Source organism: Bos indicus x Bos taurus, chromosome 5 (genome assembly GCF_003369695.1).
Source record: "Bos indicus x Bos taurus breed Angus x Brahman F1 hybrid chromosome 5, Bos_hybrid_MaternalHap_v2.0, whole genome shotgun sequence".
Lineage (NCBI taxonomy): Eukaryota > Metazoa > Chordata > Mammalia > Artiodactyla > Bovidae > Bos > Bos indicus x Bos taurus.
Genome location: NC_040080.1, coordinates 42,855,083 through 42,874,790, shown reverse-complemented (window position 1 = coordinate 42,874,790; position 19,708 = coordinate 42,855,083). Strand labels below are relative to the sequence as shown.

Below are 19,708 nucleotides of genomic sequence, written 5' to 3'. Positions count from 1 at the left end.
TAATGATAATCATTATCACCATCACCATATTGAGCATTTGTATGCAACAAGCTCCAAGTTAAGTCCCTTGAATATACTGTTTAAAGAACACATACAGAGAATGAGGAAAAATGATAAATCAAAGGTAAAGCCACGTGATCAAATTCTGGTGAATAAAAGAATATTGGTGCTGTGTAATAAATCCAATCACGTAATCACAAATGTCACAAAGCATAAATGTTATGTGGAAAAAATGTTTGAAAGCTAGACAGGACTCGAACATGTTGAGTGTGTATTGATGACAAGATGCTCATACAGAATTGTGAAGCCAGTACTCAGAATTTCATAACTAGAGTATAGGCATAAAGGACTAAATTAGAAATAATGACCCTATAAGCAGATAGTGACTTATATGCAGAGTACATTATGCAAAATGCCAGGCTGGATGAAGCACAAATTGGAATCAAGATTTCCTGGAGAAACATCAATCACCTCAGATATGCAGATGACACCACCCATATGGCAGAAAGCAAGGAGGAACTAAAGAGACTCTCGATTAAAGTGAAAGAAGACAGTGAAAAGGATGGCTTACAATTCAAAATTCATCATGGCATCTGGTCCTATCACTTCATGGCAAGTAGATGGGGAAACAGCGGAAACAGTGACACACTTTATCTTCTTTGGGCTCCAAAATCTCTGCAGATGGTGACTGCAGATTTTCATGACTGCAATCATGAAATTAAGACATTTGCTCCTTAGAAGAAAAGCTATGACCAAACTAGCGTATTAAAAAGCTGAGACAGTGCTCGCTTCGGCAGCACATATACTAAAATTGGAACGATACAGAGAAGATTAGCATGGCCCCTGTGCAAGGATGACACGCAAATTCGTGAAGCGTTCCATATTTTTAGAAAACCCTAAAGACTCCACCAGAAAATTACTAGAACTAATCAATGACTATAGTAAAGTTGCAGGATATAAAATCAACACACAGAAATCTCTTGCATTCCTATACACTAATAATGAGAAAACAGAAAGAGAAATTAAGGAAACAATTCCATTCACCATTGCAACAGAAAGAATAAAATACTTAGGAATATATCTACCTAAAGAAACTAAAGACCTATATATAGAAAACTATAAAACACTGGTGAAAGAAATCAAAGAGGACACTAATAGATGGAGAAATATACCATGTTCATGGATTGGAAGAATCAATATAGTGAAAATGAGTATATTACCCAAAGCAATCTATAGATTCAATGCAATCCCTATCAAGCTACCAACAGTATTCTTCACAGAGCTAGAACAAATAATTTCACAATTTGTATGGAAATACAAAAAACCTCGAATAGCCAAAGCGATCTTGAGAAAGAAGAATGGAACTGGAGGAATCAACCTACCTGACTTCAGGCTCTATTACAAAGCCACAGTCATCAAGACAGTATGGTACTGGCACAAAGACAGAAATATAGATCAATGGAACAAAATAGAAAGCCCAGAGATAAATCCATGCACATATGGACACCTTATCTTTGACAAAGGAGGCAAGAATATACAATGGATTAAAGACAATCTCTTTAACAAGTGGTGCTGGGAAAACTGGTCAACCACTTGTAAAAGAATGAAACTAGAACACTTTCTAACACCATACACAAAAATAAACTCAAAATGGATTAAAGATCTAAACATAAGACCAGAAACTATTAAACTCCTAGAGGAGAACACAGGCAAAACACTCTCTGACATACATCACAGCAGGATCCTCTATGACCCACCTCCCAGAATATCGGAAATAAAAGCAAAAATAAACAAATGGGACCTAATTAACCTTAAAAGCTTCTGCACATCAAAGGAAACTATCAGCAAGATGAAAAGACAGCCTTCAGAATGGGAGAAAATAATAGCAAATGAAGCAACTGACAAACAACTAATCTCAAAAATATATAAGCAACTCCTCCAGCTCAACTCCAGAAAAATAAATGACCCAATCAAAAAATGGACCAAAGAACTAAACAGACATTTCTCCAAAGAAGACATACAGATGGCTAACAAACACATGAAAAGATGCTCAACATCACTCATTATCAGAGAAATGCAAATCAAGACCACTATGAGGTACCATTTCACACCAGTCAGAATGGCTGCGATCCAAAAGTCTACAAGCAATAAATGTTGGAGAGGGTGTGGAGGAAAGGGAACCCTCTTACACTGTTGGTGGGAATGCAAACTAGTACAGCCACTATGGAGAACAGTGTGGAGATTCCTTAAAAAACTGGAAATAGAACTGCCTTATGATCCAGCAATCCCACTGCTGGGCACACACACTGAGGAAACCAAAAGGGAAAGAGACACGTGTACCCCAATGTTCATCGCAGCACTGTTTATAATAGCCAGGACATGGAAGCAACCTAGATGTCCATCAGCAGATGAATGGATAAGAAAGCTGTGGTACATATACACAATGGAGTATTACTCAGCCATTAAAAAGAATACATTTGAATCAGTTCTAATGAGGTGGATGAAACTGGAGCCTATTATACAGAGTGAAGTAAGCCAGAAGGAAAAACACCAATACAGTATACTAACGCATATATATGGAATTTAGAAAGATGATAACAATAACCCTGTGTACGAGACAGCAAAAGTGACGCTGATGTATGGAACAGTCTTATGGACTCTGTGGGAGAGGGAGAGGGTGGGAAGATTTGGGAGAATGGCATTGAAACAGGTAAAATATCATGTATGAAACGAGATGCCAGTCCAGGTTCAATGCACGATACTGGATGCTTGGGGCTAATGCACTGGGACGACCCAGAGGGATGGTATGGGGAGGGAGGAGGGAGGAGGCTTCAGGATGGGGGGGAGCACATGTATACCTGTGACGGATTCATTTTGATATTTGGCAAAACTAATACAATTATGTAAAGTTTAAAAATTTAAAAAAAAAAAAAAAAGCTGAGACAAAAAAAATAAAAAAAATAAAAAAATAAAAAGCTGAGAGAATATTCATTGGAAGGACTGATGCTGAAGCTGAAACTCCAATACTTTGGCCATCTGATGGGAAGAACTGACTCACTGGAAAAGACCCTGATGCTGGAGAAGATTGAAGGCAGGAAGAAAAGGGGATGACAGAGGATGAGATGGTTGGATGTTATCACCAACTTGGTGGACATGAGTTTGAGCAAGCTCTGGGAGTTGGTAATGGAGAGGGAAGCCTGGCATGCTGCAGTCCATGGGGTTGCAAAGGGTCAGACACGACTGAGCAACTGAACTGAACTGACCATATAAGCGTCTGTATGACATTATGGTTAAAGGCTTGAGAAGCTACAACATCACTGAGAGAGTGGAGAGAAAGATTATGCAGGGCAAAAAACCTTATATTCTGCCCACATTTCAATATTAGCAAAATGAGTTAATGAAAGAATCAAAGAAAGAACCAGGGTTCAGAGAGATAGATGACTGCTTAATCATGAGAAAAGAGACATTTAAGAAAAGGAGTGAAGAGCAAGGGCAGGACTTTTGGCTATCACTGAGTAATAATGATGCTGGCAAAATCACCCTTTTAAAAAGCAACTTTAAAGCTGGATAAAACTTAACAACAACAACAATCATTTCAGTACTTTGGAAATTGAACAAAAGCACGTAACAACCTGAAAATTTAATTTTGTTTTTGTTTTTTAAACTGCTGAACTTTGGGTAAGAACAGTAAGAATCTGTGGTCTTCTGGCCTGTGTGTTAGTCGCTCAGTCGTGTCCAATTGTTTGCAACCTCATGGACTGTAGACCTCCAGGCTCTTTCATCCACGGGATTTTTTCAGGCAAGAATACTGGAGTGGGTTGCCATTTCTTTCTCCAGAACATCTTACCAACCCAGGAATCAAACCGGGGTCTCCCACACTGCAGGCAGACTCTTCTGTTTGAGCCACCAGGGAAGCTCTGACCTGAGGCTTCTGGCCTGAGGCTGCACCTATTCTTCCATCAGCTCAGTCAATGGGAAGATTTTCCCAGGGTGTGACAGGCTGTGAGGACTGGCAGTTTCTCTGCTGAAACTCAAGAGGGCTCATTTGATTTAGAGTGATGAACAAAGCACACACCCAGCAATAGTGTCAGTGAACAGTATGAAAAGGCAAAAAGACAGGACATTAAAAGATGAAATCCCCAGGTTGGTAGGTGCCCAATATGCTACTGGAGATCAGTAGAAGAAATAACTCCAGGAAGAATGAAGGGATGGAGCCAAAGCAAAAACAACACCAGCTGTGGATGCGACTAGTGAAAGAAACAAAGGCCAATGCTGTAAAAAGCAATATTGCATAGGAACCTGGAATGTTAGGTCCATGAATCAAGGTAAATTGGAAGTGGTCAAACAGGAGATGGCAAGAATGAACACTGACATTTTAGGAATCAGCAAGATGGCAAGCGTGAACATCGACATTTTAGGAATCAGCAAACTAAAATGGACTGGAATGGGTGAATTTCACTCAGATGACCATTATATCTACTACTCTGGGCAAGAATCCCTTAGAAGAACTGGAGTAGCCCTCATAATCAACAAAAGAGTCTGAAATGCAGTACTTGGATGCAATCTCAAAAATGACAGAATGATCTCGTTCGTTTCCAAGGCAAATCATTCAATATCACAGTAATCCAAGTCTATGCCCCAACCACTAATGCCGAAGAAGCTGAAGTTCAACAGTTCTATGAAGACCTACAAGACCTTCTAGAAGTAACACCAAAAAAAGATGTCCTTTTCATTAAAGGGGACTGGAATGCAAAAATGGGGAATCAGGAGATATCTGAAGTAACAGGCAAATTTGGCCTTGGAGTACAGAATGAAGCAGGGCAAAGGCTCATAGAGTTCTGCCAAGAGAACGCACTCATCATAGGAAACACCCTCTTCCAACAACACAAGAGACGATTCTACACATGGACATCACCAGATGGCCAACACCAAAATCAGACTGATTATATTCCTTGCAGCCAAAGATGGAGAAGCTCTATACAATCACCAAAAACAAGACTGGGAGCTGACTGGGGCTCAGATCATGAACTCCTTATTGCCAAATTCAGACTGAAATTGAAGAAAGTTGAGAAAACCACTAGATCATTCAGGTATAACCTAAATCAAATCCCTTACGATTATACAGTGGAAGTGAGAAATAGATTTAAGGGATTAGATCTGATAGACAGTGCCTGGAGAACTATGGAAGGAGCTTTGTGACATTGTACAGGAGACAGGAATCGAGACCATCCCCAAGAAAAAGAAACACAAGAAAGCAAAATGGTTGTCTGAGGAGGCCTTACAGATAGCTGAAAAAAGAAAAGACGCAAAAGGCAAAGGAGAAAAGGAAAGATATACCCATTTCAATGCAGAATTCCAAAGAATAGCAAGGAGAGATAAAAAACGCTTCCTCAGTGATCAGTGCAAAGAAAAAGAGGAAAACAATAGAATGGGAAAGATTAGCGATCTCTTCAAGAAAAATAGAGATACCAAAGGAAAATTTCATACAAAGATGGACACAATAAAGGACAGAAATGGTATGGACCTAAGACAAGCAGAAAATATTAAGAACAGGTGGCAAGAACACACAGAAGAACTGTACAAAAAAGATCTTCATGACCCAGATAATCATGATGGTATTTTCATTCACCTAGATCCAGGTACCCTGGAATGCTAAGTGAAGTGGGCCTTAGGAAGCATCACTACGAACAAAGCTAGTGGAGGTGATGGAATTCCAGTTGAGCTATTTCAAATCCTAAAAGATGATGCTGTGAAAGTGCTGCCCTCAATATGCCAGTAAATTTGGAAAACTCAGCACTGGCCACAGGACTGGAAAAGGTCAGTTTTCATTCCAATCCCAAAGAAAGGAAATACCAAAGAATGCTCAATCTACCACACAATTGCACTCATCTCACACGCTAGTAAAGTAATGCTCAAAATTCTCCAAGCCAGGCTTCAATAGTACGTGAACCATGAACTTCCAGATGTTCAAGCTGGATTTAGAAAAGGCAGAGGAATCAGAGATCAAATTGCCAACAACCAATGGATCATCAAAAAAGCAAGTGAGTTCCAAAAAAACATCTATTTCTGCTTTATTGCCTACGTCAAAGCCTTTGACTGTGTGGATTACAATAAACTGTGGAAAATTCTGACAGAGATGAAATACCAGACCACCTGACCTGCCTCTTGAGAAATTTGTTTTTTTTTTTTTCCCTCTTTTATTTATTAAAAAAAAAAAATTTTTTTTTACTTTACAATATTGTATTGGTTTTGCCATACATCAACATGCATCTTGAGAAATTTGTATGCAGGTCAGGAAGCAAAAGTTAGAACTGGACATGGAACAACAGATTGGTTTCAAGTTTGGAAAGGAGTACATCAAGGCTGTATATTGTCACCCAGCTTATTTATCTTATATGCAGCAAATATCATGAGAAATGCTGGGCTGGAAGAAGCACAATCTAGAATCAAGATGCCAGGAGAAATATAAGTTACCTCAGATATGCAGATGACACCACCCTTATGGCCCAAAGTGAAGAACTAAAGAGCCTCTTGATGAAAGTGAAACAGGACAGTGAAAAGTTGGCTTAAAACTCAACATTCAGAAAACTAAGATCATGGCATCTGGTCCCACCGCTTCAAGGCAAATAGATGGTTAAACAGTGACAGACTTTATTTTTTTTGGCTCCAAAATCACTGCAGATGATGACTACAGCCATGGAATTAAAAGCTGCTTACTCCTTGGGAGAAAAGTTGTGACCAACCTAGACAGCATATTAAAAAGCAGAGACATTACTTTGCCAACAAATTCTGTCTAGTCAAAGCTATGGTTTTTCCAGTAGTCATGTATGGATGTAAGAGTTGGACGACAAAGAAAGCTGAGCGCTGAAGAATTGATGATTTTGAACAGTGGTGTTGGAGAAGACTCTTGAGTCCCTTGGACAGCAAGGAGATCCAACCAGTCCATCCTAAAGGAAATCAGTCCTGACTATACATTGGTAGGACTTATACTGAAGCTGAAACTCCAATACTTTGTCCACCTGATGGGAAGAACTGACTCACCAGAAAAGACCGTGATGCTGGGAAAGATTGAAGGCATGAGGAGAAGGGGATGACAGAGGATGAGATGGTTGGATGGCATCACTGACTCAATGGACATGAGTTTGAGTAAGTTCCGGGAGTTGGTGATGGACAGGGAAGCCTGGCGTGCTATAGTCCACGCATTTGCAAAGAGGCAGACACAACTGAACAACTGAACTGAACTGAACTGATTCTGATATTTCTTTGTTAGTGTAAAGAAGGGGAACAGATTTTTTCATGTTAATCTTGTATCCTGCTATGTTGCTGAATTTATCAGTCCTAGTAGTTTCTGTGTGGAGTCTTTAGCGTTTTCTATATACAGTATAATGTCATATGCTTACAATGACAATTTTACCTCTTCTCTTCCAATTTGGATAATTTTTCTTTTTCTTCTATGATTGCTGTGGCTAAGACTTCAATTATTATGTTGAAGAGAAGTGCTGAGAGTGGGCATCAGTGTCTTGTTCCAGATTTTAGCAGGAAAGTTTTCAAGCTTTTCCCTGTTAAGTATTATGGTGGTTGGGGTTTGTCATAAATAACTTTTATGTTGAGATATGTTCCCTCAAAGGGCTTCCCAGATAGTTCAGTTGGTAAAGAATCTGCCTAGAATGCAGGAGACACTGGTTTGATTCCTGGGCTGTGAAGGTTTGCTGGAGAAGGGACAGGCTACCCACTCCCGTATTCCTGGGCTTCCCTTGTGGCTCAGCTGGTAAAGAATTCACCTGCAATGAAAGAGACCTGGGTTCGATCCCTGGGTTAAGAAGATCCCCTGGAGAAGGGAAAGGCTACCAACTGCAGTATACTGGCCTGGAGAATCCCATGGACTATATAGTTCATGGGGTCGCAAAGAGTCGGACACGCCCAAGCGACTTTCAGTTTCACTTCATGTTCCCTCAATATCCATTTTGGTAACAGTTTGTATCATGAATGGATGTTGCATTTTATCAAATGCTTCTTCTGCATCTATTGAGATCATCATGTGGTTTCCATCTTTCCTTTCCTTGGTATTATATATCACATTGATTTATATATACTTTATATATATATATATAACTCTAACTTCTTTAAGACTTAAAATTATACAAAACAGTAATCATATCACTGTATTAATGGGTTTTAAACACAGGTAAAAAATATCCATGTAAAACAAAAGAAGGTAGTCAAGAATACCACCCAAATAATCTTAGGTGATCTAAGAAATCAGTATTTAATATTGATATTAATATCAACATTTAAACTTTTCAATATTTAAACTTAAGCAAAGAAATTATCAACAGTCTTGACTAGAGAATCAAATAGAAAGTATTATGTTATTCAGTTCAGTTCAGTTCCGTCACGTCCAACTCTTTGCAACCCCATGAACCACAGCACAGCAGGCCTCCCTGTCCATTACCAACTCCCGGAGTCCACCCAAACCGATGTCCATTGAGTCGGTGATGCCATCCAACCATCTCATCCTCTGTCGTCCCCCTTCTCCTCCTGCCTTCAATCTTTCCCAACATCACGGTCTTTTCAAATGAGTCAGCTCTTCGCGTCAGGTGGCCAAAGTATTGGAGTTTCAGCTTCAACATCAGTTCTTCCAATGAACACCCAGGACTGATCTTTATAATGGACTGGTTGGATGTCCTTGCAGTCCAAGGGACTCTCAAGAGTCTTCTTCAACACCACAGTTCAAAAGCATCAATTCTTTGGCGCTCAGCTTTCTTTATAATCCAACTCTCACATCCATACATGACTACTGGAAAAACCATAGCCTTGACTAGATGGACCTTTGTTGACAAAGTAATGTCTCTGCTTTTTAATATGCGGTCTAGGTTGGTCATAACTTTCCTTCCAAGGACTAAGCATCTTTTAATTTCATGGCTGCAATCAGCATCTGCAGTGATTTTGGAGCCCCCCAAAATAAAGTCAGCCACTGTTTCCACTGTTTCTCCATCTACTTCGCATGAAGTGATGGGACTGGATGCCATGATCTTAGTTTTCTGAATGTTGAGCTTTAGGCCAACTTTTTCACTCTCTTCTTTCACTTTCATCAACAGGCTCTTTAGTTCTTCTTCACTTTCTGCCATAAGGGTGCTGTCATCTGCATATCTGAGGTTATTGATATTTCTCCCGGCAACATCAACTTGTGCTTCCTCCAGCCCAGCATTTCTCATGATATACTCTGCATATAAGTTAAATAAGCAGGGTGACAATATACAACCTTGACGTACTCCTTTTCCTATTTGGAAACAGTCTGTTGTTCCATGTCCAGTTTTAACTGTTGTTTCCTGACCTGCATACAGGTTTCTCAGGATGCCGGTCAGGTGGTCTGGTATTCTCATCTCTTTCAGAATTTTCCACAGTTTATTGTGATCCACACAGTCAAAGGCTTTGGCATAGTCAATAAAGCAGAAATAGATGTTTTTCTGGAACTCTCTTGCTTTTTCCATTATTAAAATGTATTATCCAGGTTTGATGAAATTTTAAGCCACATATATGAAATGACCAACTCCCCCACCCCCAAGAAACAAAACAGAATATAGTTGATCCTTGCATATGGGTTTGTACTATGCAGGTCCACTTATACACATATTGTTGTTGTTTTTTCCCCCGATAAATATGTACTACAGTACTACATAATCCATGTTTGGTTGAATCCATGGATGCATAACCATGGATATGAAGGGCTGGCCCTAAAACTATACTGGGATTTTCAAACAGTGGGGGATAAACGATCCTAACCCCTGTGTTGTCCAAGGGTCAACTGTAATTATGTTTCCAAAATGTCATGGTTTATAGCATTCTTTATATTCATTCCAACATTTCAACCTCTGAAAGCAAGCAAGAGACACACAGAGCTGGATGGAAACTTTTTTGGAAATTTATGTGGACCCTGATAAAGCCAGACTCTCCTTGCCTTAAAAATAAATGGAGAATTTACTGTTCAGTATATAGCATGTGCTCAATAAATATTTTAACTTTGCAGAGATGATTTTTGCATAATTTAGAGTAGATTAGAATTTGTCTAGGAGTCTCAATCTAAAATTTAGATCTAGAAAACCTTATGATTTGTACAGAAAAATTAATTTATAGCCTTGAACAAAAGAGTTCTATTTACCTGAATTTCTTCAACTACTGATTTGAACTGGGGAATACGCTCCGTCATGTTTTTAACCAATTCCATTGCGTTATCGAATCCCTTCACATATTCTCCGTACATCTTAAGGAATGGTGCCAATTTCTGAAGGATGTCACCAATTCTAGGGGTAGTTTCCCTGTATAAAACATAGAAGCAAGCTATTAAGATTTCTTATAGAATGAATGAATGTAGAGGACTCCAAAGTAATCACTTTTTATACACATTCTGTGCTTTTATCAGATCCACTTTGCTCCAAAACTGACAGAATGAAAAAAGCACTTTTTAAAAGAGAGTTAATAATGACACTGTAAAGAGAAATGCTATGGAATTCTGATGTTCCAGATAATCCCTAATATCTTGTTTCTACTAATCAAACTAAAGCTTGTAAAGAAGAGATAAAATGTTTTCAACTAAAGCCAAAAAATGTACTACAAGGTCTTTCAGGGATCTTTAACATAAAAAATTTTGCATAAATGCTGCCTTAGATATATTACTTGTTATCTACTCCCCTTACCATTCTTGCATTCTTTTCTCCAGCTCTGGCAATAGGAATCTACTATGGAAGGTATTTATTGATGAAATATTAGAAAAGATTTTATTCACCAGCTCTGCTGAAAATGAACCTCGATTTGCTTCTTCCAATAGTTTGCAATAAAATACCTGAATAAGAAAATAAAGCAAATATTACTTCAAATTTATTGGTTAACCATCTAGCATTGTGCTGAGGCACACAGTGGGCTCTTAATAACTTTTTGTTGAATAAATGTAAAAGTTCATGATTCAAGAAATCAATCACTTTTGAAATGGAGGAATGACAATATGCTTTGAAGAGAAAAACCAGGAATTAGAATTACGAAACTAATTCTAATCTAGGCTGTGCCTCTATCTACAGGATATTAATCTTTTCTATTCCAGAGAAATTTCCAATCGAGGCTAATGGTGAAACAGGAGGGAAAGGGGCCGGGAACAACTTCTGAAAGAATGACATAACCCAAGAACACAAGCATAAATCAATTAGAATCAAATGGGTCCAAGACGACAGACAAGCCAACTTCAACTAGACTTTGATCCTCAATCAGCAAGCTAAATGACACGCTCAGAGGCGCCATGACAGTTCCAAGGCACTACCAAAAGACCAAAAAGTGGGTGGTGGCCCAATTCCTGGAAATTTCCACCCCTTCCCCAAAATATGAAATTACCCAGCCCATAAAAACTGATTATGCCGCATTTTGGGGCCACTGCACTCGCCTTCTGTGATGGCCCACACTCTGTGGAGTGTGTTTCTCTCTGAATAAATCCACTTTTTATGTATCACTTTGTCTCTCACCGAATTCTTTCTGTGATGAGACATTAAGGACCTGAACTTCATTACTGTGGGTTTTGGCTGAATGCCATGTACCAGCCTTGTGGGTTAGAGTCCTAAGCAGGGTTTTGGCCAGGCTCGAGTCCTGGAACACGGGTTGAAGTTCAAATCTGAGAAAAATGGTTTCAAAATAGGATTTAACCTTCCTATCCACAGGCAGAGTTAAGAGATATGGAAAATGATATATATGCACAATAATTGTATTTTCCACTCCTCTTTATTTTTTGAATGACTTTTATGTATTACATGTTGCCCTTTATTATAATTTATTGGCATAAATCTCATCTTCCCTATTTAAACAGTACACTCCTTGGGGACAGAGAACACTGTGAATTAGTTCTCATAGCACAACAGGCACTTAATAAAAAGGCAGTATGAACAAAAGAGTATTTTGGTTCTCAGATGTTTTCCTGCTTTACTAAGTAATAATGTATGATAACTTAAAACTCAGGAATGAGGATAAAAAAATCTTCTCTTGTACATAATAACAGGTATTTTAAAGACAGTAAAAATAGTTTTGCAGTCTTAGCTCTACTCCAGTAGGGCTACTATACCTCTTAATTGCCATTCTGTTAAATGTAGGCAGAAGTCTGTTCTTTCATAATGTCCAGATGGTTGTTTATTTTCTAAATTCACCTCTATTGCATTTTCTTGGGAGGCAAAAAGAATACAAAATTATGTCCTTAGAGACTCCAATAGGATATTTTAGTAATTAAGACTCTAAATTCTAAAAGGTCAGCCAACGTCACTAACAAGATAATATGGCTGGAAAAAAGAAAGAAAAAAAAGTGCAACCTGATAAGAGGAAAAAGCACATTTCCACTACAAGAATATCTAAAAGTTTCAGGTCTGTAATCTCCATGAGAACGGACATTATTTCAAAGGTACAAATCAACATAAATTGATTGACTTATGGTGAAATTCTTTGAAAAGTGAATATTTGAGTCACAAACTCATTACTTTGGAGAACACAAGTCTTAATCAGGCCCCTTCAGGCTCACGCTAACAGACAACGTAGCTTACTTAGTCCAAGGATTCCTGATGAGGAGGCATGCCCAGGATGACCTGCTTCCACAAAGTTCCATTTTCCAATTGCCATAGTGGAACAAGCCTTCTTGTAAGTAACACTCAAACATAATACTCACTTTCTCTTCTAATAAGAAGAGTCTATATCAGTAATCTACCAATTCTCTTGATCTTTTATCAGTGTAACAGGATTAAGAGGCCATTGTGTTGAACAGTTATTCTTAATGATGCATTTTATAACTTTCTTCACAAATGTATACTTGAGATGATTCACAAGCCTCTACCATGATAAAAGTACAAAATGTTATTCACATATTCAACAACTATTAACACCAGGCACTGTTTTTAACTTTTCGTGCAAGGCTGAAAAAGTGAAATTTCAAATTTCCATCTGGCCCTATGACTCTAGGCTATTCCAATCACTCTCAATGGCTGAACAGCAAGTGAGACAAGAACCAGTGACGTATTCATGCCAGCATCAGAATCTCCTATTTAGTAACACGGTCTGCAGGATCACAATAAAGGGACAAGAAACAGTAGTGTTTAGGATTGAAAGATACAGATAAAGACATTTTGTGACCCATATGAGAGTCTTTCAATCTGTTTTCTATGAATTATGAAACCTTTGTACCTAATTAATTCACTGACAAAGTTGAAAATGTTAGTGATTTCCTTGAGGAAGTAGACAGAAACAGGCAAGCCGTTCTTGCAGTTTCTAAAGCACTTTAATTACTAAGTTAAAGTGATGTATAATGACAAAAATAATTCTGAAAGAGAAAATATTACCTGATCTAAGAGATCAAGTCGGCTGACATAAGCTCTTTCTGTAAGCAAAAGTTCATTGGCTATTTTGTGAAGTTTTTCTTCATCAGTCTCCTAAAAATAGAATAGATATTCACATATTAGGAAAGAAAGCTTGGACGGTATTTCTAAAGTAATCAACATTATCAAATGGTTTCATCAAAAGTTTTCTTAAGCTTCTCACATACCCAATTTCTTTAAGGCATTAAGGAACATCCAACCAGAAATGAACAAAACTAGACATTAGCAATCTGCTAGATTTACCCTATGACAACTTCTTTAGGTTATAACTTCTCTGATCTCTGTATCAATTAACAGTATCATCCATCTTTTCCCTGAAACATCTTTTATTTTTTTTATTACCCAGGTACTATACTTTCCTCATTTTTCCCCTACCTCTCTCAGGCTACTCTTTGCACATGCTTGTATCACTCTATTAGCTCTATGCACAGAACTTTTTAGCTTAAAAATTTTAATTATAGAAAATTTCAATCTTATACAAAACTAGAGAAAATAGTAAAGCAAATCCCCATGTGTCCAACATCAAGATCCAACATCAACTCATTGTTAGTCTTCTTTCATCTATGCTCCCACCCATCTCCCCTCTACCTATATTATTTTTAATTAAATCCAGACTTTATTATTTCCTCAGTTGATATCTAATTAACTCTAAAATATCTTTGTATACCCTTACTAGTGTCATGAGGATAGCAATATTTTCCCCTTGTTAACTGATCCATCTCTTGTGTCTACTACAGTGCTTCAATAAAACACTGGCATTCAATAAAATATCACTGAATGAATGATGAACAGCAGTTGCACATGCCTAAATATTGCTGGACATTTATTATTGCTTTGATATGTTGTGAATCTAATACCAAAACTACCTTTTCTGTAATATCTCCATTCTACCACCATCCTTGGATCTTACCAACCCAGCAGTGGTTCTATCCCTTTCTAGTTAGCTGACTTAAATTACTTTAAGCTTAGTTCCCTATCACAAAATTCAGTCAGCCACCAACTCCTATTCATAATATTCTGTCTTTAGCATCATCTTTTAAGTTCTCATCACTAATACCCTGTTTGCTCATACCTTATCTCAAGCCCAGGCCAATCAACAGTTGTCCAATTATCTGATTCCATTATTTTGATGGCTCTAACCCACCTTGAATACTACTGTATAAGGAATCTTTCTAAAACTCTGCTCTCCTCACCTAATTCTAATTCTAATAGGAAAGGGAAAAAAAGTCTCCAATAGTCCTCTTCTCACTAACAGGATAAAATCTAGGCTCTGTGTACCATTCAGAGTAGTTTCTACCTAGCTACTTTTCTGAAATACTCTTTTCATTCTAGGAGAGTATGAATATAATGAGTTTAGAAAAAACTTTAGTACCAAAGCAGACCAAAGTATACTTTAAGCCAGTGTCTAATTTGTGTAAAGTCTACATTTTGAACTCTGTATAAAATGTTATGAAGTTGTGTAAATATTTCATGGTATTAAACATACACGACATCTACTCTATGCTTTATATGCAATGTATATTTAATGTGGAAAGTTACCATGCTGCTTCTTACATTACCACTGAATTGAGATATTTTTATGTGAGACTTTAGGATTAAGTAACATAATGCTGTTTAAATAATTTGTGGTCTCAGAAACACTGAAATAAGAACTATATAGCAATCAAATTCCACAATTAGTCAAGATTTTGGTTTAACTTAATAAATTCAGAGTAAAGTACCAGCATTGTTGGTTGCCTGCCTGGCATCCCTCCCTTCCCCTTATCTCTTAATGGTATCCAGATTTGGTTGTTGTGTCAATCCCAGTACTATGTAATCTTTCCTTTGCAGAAACTGACCTTATCCACAGATGAAAAGGGAGCCCTGAATGCTGTCACCACTGGATCATCAAAAAAGCAAGAGAGTACCAGAAAAACATCTATTTCTGCTTTATTGACTATGCCAAAGCCTTTGACTGTGTGGATCACAATAAACTGTGGAAAATTCTGAAAGAGATGGGAATACCAGACCACCTAACCTGCCTTTTGAGAAACCTATATGCAGGTCAGGAAGCAATAGTTAGAACTGGACATGGAACAACAGACTTGGTACCAAATAGGAAAAGGAGTACGTCAAGGCTGTATATTGTCACCCTGCTTATTTAACTTATATGCAGAGTACATCATGAGAAATGCTGGGCTGAAAGAAGCACAAGCTGGAATCAAGATTGCCAGGAGAAATATTAATAATTTCAGATATGCAGATGACACCACCCTTATGGCAGAAAGTGAAGAGGAACTAAAAAGCCTCTTGATGAAAGTGAAAGAGGAGAGTGAAAAAATTGGCTTAAAGCTCAACATTCAGAAAACTAAGATCATGGCATCCAGTCCCATCACTTCATAGGAAATAAATGGGGAAACAGTGGAAACAGTGTCAGACTTCATATTTTGGGGCTCCAAAATCACTGCAGATGGTGACTGCAGCCATGAAATTAAAAGACACTTACTCCTTGGAAGGAAAGTTATGACCAACCTAGATAGCATATTGAAAAGCAGAGACATTACTTTGCCAACAAAGGTCCATCTAGTCAAGGCTATGGTTTTTCCAGTGGTCATGTATGGATGTGAAAGTTGGACTGTGAAGAAAGCTGAGCATCGAAGAATTGATGCTTTTGAACTATAGTATTGGAGAACACTCTTGAGAGCCCCTTGGACTGCAGGGAGATCCAACCAGTCCATTCTAAAAGAGATCAGTCCTGGGTGTTCTTTGGAAGGAATAATGCTAAAGTTGAAACTCCAATATTTTGGCCACCTCATGTGAAGAGCTGACGCATTGGAAAAGACTGATGCTGGGAAGGATTGGAGGCAGGAGGAGAAGGGGACGACAGAGGATGAGATGGCTGGATGGCATCACCGACTTGATGGACATGAGTTTGAGTGAACTCTGTGAGTTGGTGATGGACAGAGGGGCCTGGTGTGCTGCGATTCATGGGGTCGCAAAGAGTTGGACATGACTGAGCGACTGAACTGAACTGAACTGAATGGTGTTGCTATCAATGGTATACCACAATTGGTTTAGGAGCAAATGTGACACAAGACAATATGCAATGGCAGCTTTGGAAAAGAAGGCTCCCTATCCTTAAGGAAGAAACAAAGAAAAAGAGATCTGTTTGCTGCTCTATGTAGATGAGGGCACGTGCAGGCTTAAGTGCTAAAGAGCAGTCATCTCATAACCACGGAAATGAAGACAATAAACTTCCTTACTATTTAAGGAGGTCGAGAAAAATATCTACTTCTGCTTTATTGACTATGCCAAAACTTTGACTGTGTGGATCACAACAAACTGTGGAAAATTCTTTAAAAAAATGGGAATATCAATATCAGACCACCTGATCTGCCTCCTGAGAAATCTGTATGCAGGTCAAGAAAACCAACAGTTAGAACTGAACATGGAACAACGGACTGGTTTCAAACTGGGAAAGGAGTATGTCAAGGCTATATGTTGTCACTCTGCTTATTTAAATTATATGCAGAGTACATCATGAGAAATGCCAGGCTGGATGAAGCACAAGCTCGAATCACGATTGCCATGAGAAATATCAATAACTTCAGATATGCAGATGACACCACCCTTATGGCAGAAAGCAAAGAGGAACTAAAGAGTCTCTTGATGAAAGTGAAACAGGAGAGTTAGATGGCTTAAGATCAAGTGTAGAACTCAACATTAAAAAAACTAAGATCATGGCATCTGGTCCCATCAATTCATGGCAAATAGATGGGGAAACAATGGAAACAGTGACAGACTTTATTTTCTTGGACTCCAAAATCACTGAAGATGGTGACTGCAACCATTACATTAAAAGACACTTGCTCCTTGGAAGAAAAGCTATGACAACATGTTAAAAAGCAGACATTACTTTGCCAACAAAGGTCCATCTAGTCAAAGCTATGGTTTTTCCAGTAGACACGTATGGATGTGACAGCTGCACTATAAAGAAAGCCAAAGAATTGATGCTTTTGAACTGTGGTGTTGGAGAAGACTCTTGAGAGTCCCTTGGACAGCAAGGAGATCCACCCAGTCCATCCTAAAGGAAATCAGTCATGAATATTCATTGAAAGGATTGATGCTGAAGTTGAAGCTCTAATACTCTGGCCACCTGATGGGAAGAACTGATTCATTGGAAAAGACCCTGATGCTGGGAAAGATTGAAGGCAGGAGGAGAAGAGGATGACAGATGAGATGGTTAGATGGCATCACTGACTCAATGGACATGAGTTTGAGCAAGCTCTGGGAGTTGGTGATGGATGGGGAAGCCTGTTGTGCTGCAGTCCATGGGGTCACAAAGAGTTGGACACAACTGAGTGACTGAACCAACTGACTGATGAATAGTATTGCAGTTACTGGTAGCATCCTGATCAATATGAAAAACTTCAAATACTAAAAAACATGTGAAGTATATTCCATGAAATTGATAAACGTTCAAGGAACTTTTAGATGATCACTAATTATAGAGAAGAAAATAAAATACCTAATGAACTAAAAATGTGACTTACAAAGCTATAAGTAAGTTTAATAAGTAAATACATAAGAAATCTACTGACATTTCAGAATAAGTTATGTATTGTTTCACATACAGGAAATACTGACCTGCATGAACACTACAGCTATTTGTTTCAGGTTTTAAGCCAGATTTACTGAGATAAAATTACAAATAGTAAAATTCACCCTTTTGGTGAATAGTTCTAGGAGTTTTGACAAATGCTTACAGTCATGTTACTACCACCACAATCAAGATAGGTAACGTTTCTATTGAAACTCTTCTTAGGTATCTATAGTCAATCACATTCCTCTTCTACCACTAACTCCTAGTAATGCTGATCTGGTTTGTTCCAGAAAGACATGTAAATGGAATGACATAGTATGTATGTGTCTTTTGTGCCTTGTTTCTTTTGCTTATCAAAAAGCATTTGAGATACATCCAAGTTGTTATTAGTATTAGCAGTTCATTCTTTTCCAGCCCTTCATTTTTTTTTTAAGTTTTTCTTTTTTTTTTTTTAATTTTTTTTAAATTTTATTTTTTAACTTTTGGCCAGCCCTTCATTTTATTCTTATAGTGGTGACATCTTTTTGACCCACCATGTTCTTTTCTATCTTCTAATGCTAAGATTTCTAACAGAAATCTTTAAAGAAAACAACCCAGCAGAATTTGTGCCATGATAAAATAATACATCTTATGAGTCAGAGAACTCACTAAATAACAGATTATACTGTCTACTACTGCTATGCGATGAGGTCACCCCTGAGGAAGTGGAAGAGGAAGTGGAATAAGAAGTTTATAAGAAAAAGTCTTTTGCTGACTGCAAATTATACTTTAGCTGATTGTGGCAAATTATGGGTATCCTGGTCATATTTTGTAAAATCCAAGAGAATGCCAGCAATTATTTGTAAAAACTATACTCCTTCTGCACAGATGGTCTTCTAACATTAGGTCCCTAACCCTGGCAAAGCCAACACAAAGATAAGCAAAAGTAAACTTGCTAACAAATGGTTTAATCACTCATATATAAGGTATGTGAAAAGATACAAGGGATTTTATGGTGAAAGTGAGGACATCACAGAGTTATGGAGACTTTTTTAGGTTAATCACAACAATAATGTTGATAATATCACCATGATAAGAATAGCTAACAATTATTCACTGATTGTTATGTGTGGGTTTCCCTGGTAGATGGTAAAGAATCTGCCTGCAATGTGGGAGACCCAGGTTTGATCCCTGGGTTGGGAAGATCCCCTGGAATAGGAAATAGGCCAGACTGTTACAAGCATTTTACACACACTGACTGGTCCTTACAACAAGTCTATAAAATGGGTGCCAATATTATTCCTATTTTACATATAGTATACATATACAACAAAATTCCATAGCTTAAAAAAAAAAAAAACAAGACTCAAAGAGGCCAGGAAACTCGCCCAAGATTACAGTTAGGACTAAATCAGATTTTACTTATATAGCAGAGTATGTGATTTTGAGTAACTATTAGTAAATAGTTGGCTTTCACTCTAATCTTCTTTGCAACAAAAACTGAGACTATTATTTGCCTACAAGTGAACAGACTAATAAAATACCAACTATCCATTTAAAAATGAATGAGCATTTTAATTTATATGTTAGTTATTTTTCCAACATCAATTTTACTTAAAGCAGGCTTTTAAGCATTTTAGTAATAATTATCAGGTAAAAAATTCAGTCACATTTGATGTAATAATATGATGGCTTCCAAATTTTAAAAAATCAGTTTAGTTTCTGAACCTTGCTTACATTGCAGAAACATATATAT

At 37.8% G+C, this 19,708-nt stretch overlaps 1 protein-coding gene and 1 non-coding gene across 5 annotated transcripts in view; one reads left to right on the top strand and one right to left on the bottom strand.

Moving 5' to 3' along the window:
- Nucleotides 1-19,708, bottom strand: part of FGD4 (FYVE, RhoGEF and PH domain containing 4) — a 229,996-nt gene that overhangs the window by 33,842 nt on the left and 176,446 nt on the right. For all 4 annotated transcript variants that reach the window (XM_027541685.1, XM_027541689.1, XM_027541690.1 and 1 more), the window contains exons 5-7: nucleotides 13,356-13,445; nucleotides 10,695-10,840; nucleotides 10,160-10,316 (exon numbers count right to left, since the gene is read on the bottom strand). In XM_027541685.1, coding sequence (XP_027397486.1) covers nucleotides 10,160-10,316; nucleotides 10,695-10,840; nucleotides 13,356-13,445 — 393 coding nt within the window. The remainder of the gene's footprint in view (nucleotides 1-10,159; nucleotides 10,317-10,694; nucleotides 10,841-13,355; nucleotides 13,446-19,708) is intronic.
- Nucleotides 782-888, top strand: LOC113893885. The gene has a single exon (XR_003511398.1). It is a non-coding gene; the product is annotated as a U6 spliceosomal RNA (small nuclear RNA).